This window comes from Cynara cardunculus (genome assembly GCF_001531365.2).
Source record: "Cynara cardunculus var. scolymus isolate 2C chromosome LG 12, CcrdV1, whole genome shotgun sequence".
NCBI lineage: Eukaryota > Viridiplantae > Streptophyta > Magnoliopsida > Asterales > Asteraceae > Cynara > Cynara cardunculus.
The window spans coordinates 35,399,314-35,405,658 of NC_037539.1; the positions used below are offsets into that span (position 1 = coordinate 35,399,314).

Sequence of the window (6,345 nt, forward strand, 5' to 3'; positions counted from 1 at the left end):
GATAGGGGTGGCATAATCAGGAGAGGTGTATTATGGGATAACGGTGGCGTAATTAGGAGAGGTATATTTTGGGATAAGGGTCGCATAATCAGGAGAGACGTATACTGGGATAAGGGTGGCAAAATCAACTGTATGTTAAAAACGGGATTTTGATCGTATGGAAACTGATATTGCATCTTCATGATGCAATGAGCTTGGTTTATCGCATCTTTATGATGCGATGAGATGATATTATTGCATCAATGTGATGCGAGAAAGATTTTTGTCGCATCCTTGTGGTGCGAGGAGTTGGGCTATCGCATTCTTGAGGTGCAATACGTTGTGTTTATCACATCCTTATGGTGCGACAAGTCGCATTGATCGCATCAGTGTGGTGCAACAAAGGATGTTTATCGCATCTGCTTGGTGCGACAAAGGGTGTTCATCACATGTGTTGGATGTAATGAGATGGGTTATCGTATTTGTTTGATGCGAGGAAAGGGGGTTATCTCGTCCTTGTGATGCGAGAAATTTGTGGTCTCATCTATATGATACGACAAAAGATGTTTGTTACAATAAAATTTATTTATATAACATAATTTCAGTATTGGTTTTCCAAAAAGTGTTTTGGTGATTTTCACCTTGCAATAACAATCAAAAGAGATTTCTCACTAGACCTTATGGGCTAACCCCTGTTTTGTTTTAAAAATGTGCATTACATGTCGGACACATGTGAGAGTGAGAGAAAGGGAAAGATGTGAAAGAAGTTATGATTGCTTTACATCTATGAATTTTGGAAAGTTATTATTGTGCATATACTTGAGAACTTATTATATCTGCAAGTCATGTACTTGATGTAAAATTGAAAAGTTTGTCGCTACTTTTATATATGTAGCAATTTGTACATTTGTGACTAATGTATATATTTGTATTTCATGTTAAATAAACAATGTGGTTTTTATGCAAATGTAAAAGTAGGGTGTTACAATACATGTGTATTCTACAATTATTTTTATTCTAAATCAATTGTAGAATAGTACATCAATATCTCTAGCCATGTATGATGAAACTCTCTATATCTCTGTAATTTCAAAACCATCATAAATATCTTTTGACTTCTTAAAATTTATCTATACTATCATAAATCATTTGATAAAACCTAGTTATTAACCATCATGTATTACTTACTTATTACCAATAATCTTTTCAAATTCAACTTAGCAATTATTGTTGCATTCCCAAAAAAAAAATTAAAACTCAGCGATTAAACTCTATTAAAACAACTAAATTTTATCTTATCGATTTATAGTAAAAACCTTATAGAAACCACAAGGATGGTGCTTGATTGGTTTGAGTTCCGTTACAAAGGTCAAAAGTATCTGGAGATCCCAGGTTGAAATCCAAGGAGGAATAAAAATCCTTTTGTGGCCACAGAGGTTCAAACGCGGTGACTTCGGGCTATCTGTAAAGCAGGTGGTCGTCCTGAGATTAGTCGGCTCGCATAGAGGGTTAGATATTCAAGTTAATAAAAAAAAAAACCTTATATTTCGATACGTTGAAAAGGATGTAGAAAAATGAGAGCCATAGTCCAATCAAAATTTGTTTGGTTCTCCTAACCACGACCAATATATCATCTTGATATTATAGATGGATTTAGGTGTAGCTAATTTGGTCATCATCTAACCCACCAAAACTTCCTTTTAATTATACAAATAATTTAAAATTAATAATAATCAGGTTTGACCAATTTCCAACTAAGCATGTTGTATTAGACTACACCATCACAACTTTAAATTAATCTTTGCTCATTTATTTGATTAAACTAAGCGATTTAAAATAATGTATGCTGGATTTTTTAATTAAAAAATAGCAATTTTATATAATTTTCTGGTTACTTCTTTAATTAAAACAAGCAATATAAAATAGTATTTGGTGTTTTTTAATTCAAAAATCGCAATATTGATTTGGGAACCCATAAACACATTTTTAGGTCACTTAAGTCAAAAGTAAATTACATAAAATATCGAGTTTACATACACACACACATATATATATATATATATATATATACACATTATTTAAAAGAATTGAGATCATATGAGACCAATGATTTTTCGTGAGACCCGTAACACCAATTCTTAACTCATAGATTAGATCTACAATCTAAACATTCATAATCATAAAATTGCCACGAGACTTCTTAATAATCRCAAAATTGCCACCGTGCAACTTTAGACCATTAGATCATTAGCTTATAAAGTTGATCAATGAACATAAATTGGTCTTACAGGTCTCACGAAAAACCCTTGGTCTCACATGAACCCAACCATTATTTAAGATATGTACACATATTAGAAGATATATATATATATACATATTTTCTTTAAGAAGATTCTTATAATTTCCCGCTTATTAAAGATAACTGATATTAATTTCGTGTTTAGAATGTTTAAACTAAAGAAATGAATGTCCCATTTTATCAATGCAAGAAAATGAATTTATACCCATTATTTGTATACTAAAATATGAGAAATTGGAAAATGAATTTATACCCATTATTTATATGAGAAATTGCATCAAAATCAAAAGCACATATAATTCAACCAATGTAACATGCAATAATTTTGTAAACAAGAATTGCTTTAAACTTTGTTATTTAAGATGTATTGTCTTTTAAAGATACGCTCTATAAAACAAGAACGAAAACCATATACGTTTCATTTTGATACAAATAATAACAAGAAGTCGATGTCGTCTACAATCGGGTTAAGGAATAATCAGAACGGAAGTGATAATTATAAAGCAAATTAAATAATTGTAGTAATGAGACAAATAAAACAACATGAAAAGATTTATAATAACATATTAATTATAGAATTGTTGTAACCACAACAATGTCCATAAGATGTTTCTTGTTTGAAACCTTGTAATCATCTTCCCCAAGTTTTGTTTGTCATTCCATCATATGATACTTCATTGTCTTATTCTCCATTTTTATTCAAAAGAATCTTTTTAATTTTTAATAATTTTTCAAAACCTTCAAATCTTTATAAAAAAAAAAAAAAAACAACTATCTTCTTCCAAATAATAGTTTTCATGTTGCAAATATTAAAGGAACATTTTTAATTACAATGTAAATTTTACAATCCCGGTTATATATGTTGATTATAAGTTACGATAGATCTGACATGATTCGATGACTTATGCAAAAATGTTATCGTGCACTGTATATATCGAGCATATCTACGCGAATCAAAATGCTGAAAAGAACTACAAAACAAATTACTTTTACTCACAAAAATTATGCAGGGAAATTTCTGTTGTTGGTTACTGACGGATCATCTAGAAAATACCAATGGTTCTGGGAGAATCCGATGTTTCTCAAGAAAATACAAATGAATCAACCAGAAAATAACTGGGTAATCTGTCACTGATTTAAGTATCCCACCAAACCAAGTTTTGTGACGAATCACTCCTGTAACGACGGGTTTGAAAAATCCGTGAATAAAAGTCTTTCTAGTTAATAGTGAAAGCAATCACAATGCATTTTAAGTGTTGTAAAGAATGCAAAGGCAAGCATACCATGAAAATTGAAGAAATCAAAATGTTATTCTTCGAGAAGTATGCCTCCAAAAATTCTACGAAAAATCGAATATTAGTCAACACATGGTATTCATAACTAATTTAAAAGGGGTTTTCATAAAAAGAAAATGCTTTCTAAAAGGGCTTTATAAATAAGATAATTTATAAAAAGAAATTCAAATCTCTTAAAAAGAAGAATTAGATTGCTTTTTAAAGTGTAAGGTTTTTTTTGGCTTTAAGCATTTTGGTATATGTTCATATGACATTTTAAAAGTGAATAAAAATACCGGAGGAAAGTCCTGATTTTCGAAACTTGTATGTCAAGAAAGAGTTTTTTTAGTTATGTTGGGATTATTTGCATCCATAAAGGATTAAATGCAATGTTCACAGGCTCAATAAAACCAGATTTTTCGGTCTGAATTATTGTATTGTATAAACAAACAATTTAACAAAATTTGATAATCTTGATGTTTGTAATGACTTAGACTTATTTTTTTCTTCATGCTATAGATTGGATCCTTTAACGGTATTCTTAAAAACATTTGGTCATTATTTTCTCTCTAGAATTCTCACTACAAAAATGCAGAGTATCAGCGAGGAAAAATTCCCTCGCAAATCCCTCGCTGAAAGGGCAATCCGTCGCTGATACTCCGTCGGTCAAATAGTCGTAGGTAATGCTATCAGCGACGGATCAGCGACGGATTTGCGAGGGACACTTTCAGCGAGGGATAATTTCAGCGACGGATCAGCGACGGATCTGCGAGGGAACCTTCAGTGACGGATCTGCGACGGAACCTTCAGCGACGGATCTGTGACGGAACCTTCAGCGACGGATCTACGACGGAACCTTCAGCGACGGATTTTCCCTCGCTAATTTGTATAAATTTAAAAAATAAATTTTTTGAAATTGGATAATTTCTGTATTTATTTATAAAAATAACCTGAAAATATTTAACAAACAAAAACTGTAAACTTTTAATAACCAATTCATACGATTTAAAATATAGATTCATAAAATTTAAAATATTCAATTCATACAATTTTATATTCGAATACATATAATCTAACTATCGGGAGGTGGGGGAGTTGGGAAAACGTATCCTGACTGTCGCATAAACGTAGCAAAATGCTCCGATAATGCGGCCTGTTGGGCTAATGCAGCAGTTTGTCTGGCCTGTTCGGCCTCCAAATCTGCCCTCTTCCTCCGTTCGTCCTCCATTTCGGCCAGATGACATTCCTCCCGTAACTGTGCCTCCTCCTCTACCCTTGCCAACTTCTCTCTCAACTCTGCTACCTGTAAATATTAAATATTCGACAAAATCAGTAATTTGTTCCCAATTTTAGGAATGAGAAAGTTTAAAACAATATAACCAACGTACCTCCGCTCTTGACTCGTATGATGACCCGCTACTGCTACATCTACTTGTCATAGCATAAGAGGGATCCTGGGTGGTCCCGAAACCAAATATTCGGCCTTTCCTCCGTCCTCCGACACTTTGYTCCCAAAGAGATGCCTCATCAGGGAGAGGGCTGTCGGTACTAGATTTTGACTCACCCCTAAGCGATTGAAATCGCTCCTATGGTTCACCAAAACAAAAATGGGTGAGGTTATGTATATAGATATTTCAGCAGCATAACGAAAACATAACCAATGCATGTATGTAACAACTAAGCATTCTAATAATACCAATGTTCGAAGTCACATTCTCAACCTACTTACTYARYCTAACGTCTGCCCAACAATGGCAGCCCAAACTAATAGCATCACTATGTTTATTGAAATATATTACCTTAAATCTACCGAACGTATCTATTAACCAAAGTAATTGTTTTAGAAAACTTACATGATACCTAGCAGCTTTCGGGTAACTGAACTGAGGAGGATCGGTAGGCGGGTCGGACGAACCTTGATCGAACTTCCGGTTCGTGCAGTGAGTGCGCTCAAACACCTCAGTAGCAGTAGGCTCACGACCCATTACTTGTGCCTACATTAGACAATTAGGTTAAGTTGTTACTAACATAAAGAACGAATCACATTTTTAAAAAAGATTAGATACTCACCATCTTGTCTCGATGTTGTGTCGTACTAATCGATCCCCCAGTGTGTCTGGACGACACCCCCTCAAATTGGGTGTTTCGATTGGCCCGATTGATCCTGGATTTCCTTTTCCAAGCCTCGGTATCCCAAACCTGTTAAAAACAGAGCACATATATAAGAATTAAGTCAATACACTTGGCAGTTCGAAAAGCTCACAATAGAGATGCATACCATATCAATCATCTGCAGCCAAAACCTATCTGGTATCCATACGGGATGGTGTAATCTAATCCGTGAGAAGTCCTCACCATCCCATTGTTGATCACCAGGATAGGCCTGTGCCATGTCCCAATCACGTGCAGAGCTGTTGGTCCCGAAAGGGTCTACAAGATAAGAAACAGTTTGTAGAAGGGGGGGGATGAATACAAACACAATGTTTTCAAATTTAAAATATATATTGATAGAGAAGATCAATACAGATTTTACAAGACTGTTTGCGGAAAGATAAGGTAAAAAAAACCTATCTAAACAATCTTTGGTTACACACGAAGCTATAGCAAACACAGAAAAAAGAATGCTATATGAAAGATCCTTTACTTAAGCTAGAGGATGCTTGAAGTGAGAATTAGGTTGAAGACTGATGCGCATACTCTGCAAAGAGAAGAAACACTTCTATTTATACCCAGTGCATTAAATGAACATTTAATGCAATAAGGTAGGTTTAGAGTGCGTGTCAAGCCTTAAGA

At 33.8% G+C, this 6,345-nt stretch overlaps 1 protein-coding gene across 1 annotated transcript; it reads right to left on the reverse strand.

The window, feature by feature from the left end:
- Nucleotides 1–4,624: 4,624 nt before the first annotated feature.
- Nucleotides 4,625–5,944, reverse strand: LOC112523861. The gene is made up of 5 exons (XM_025133533.1): nucleotides 5,831–5,944; nucleotides 5,623–5,751; nucleotides 5,406–5,546; nucleotides 4,985–5,138; nucleotides 4,625–4,821 (listed from the first exon to the last, which is right to left on the reverse strand). Exons 1-5 carry the CDS (start codon nucleotides 5,942–5,944, stop codon nucleotides 4,625–4,627), a joined length of 735 nt encoding a protein of 244 aa, XP_024989301.1.
- Between the last annotated feature and the right edge of the window lie 401 nt (nucleotides 5,945–6,345).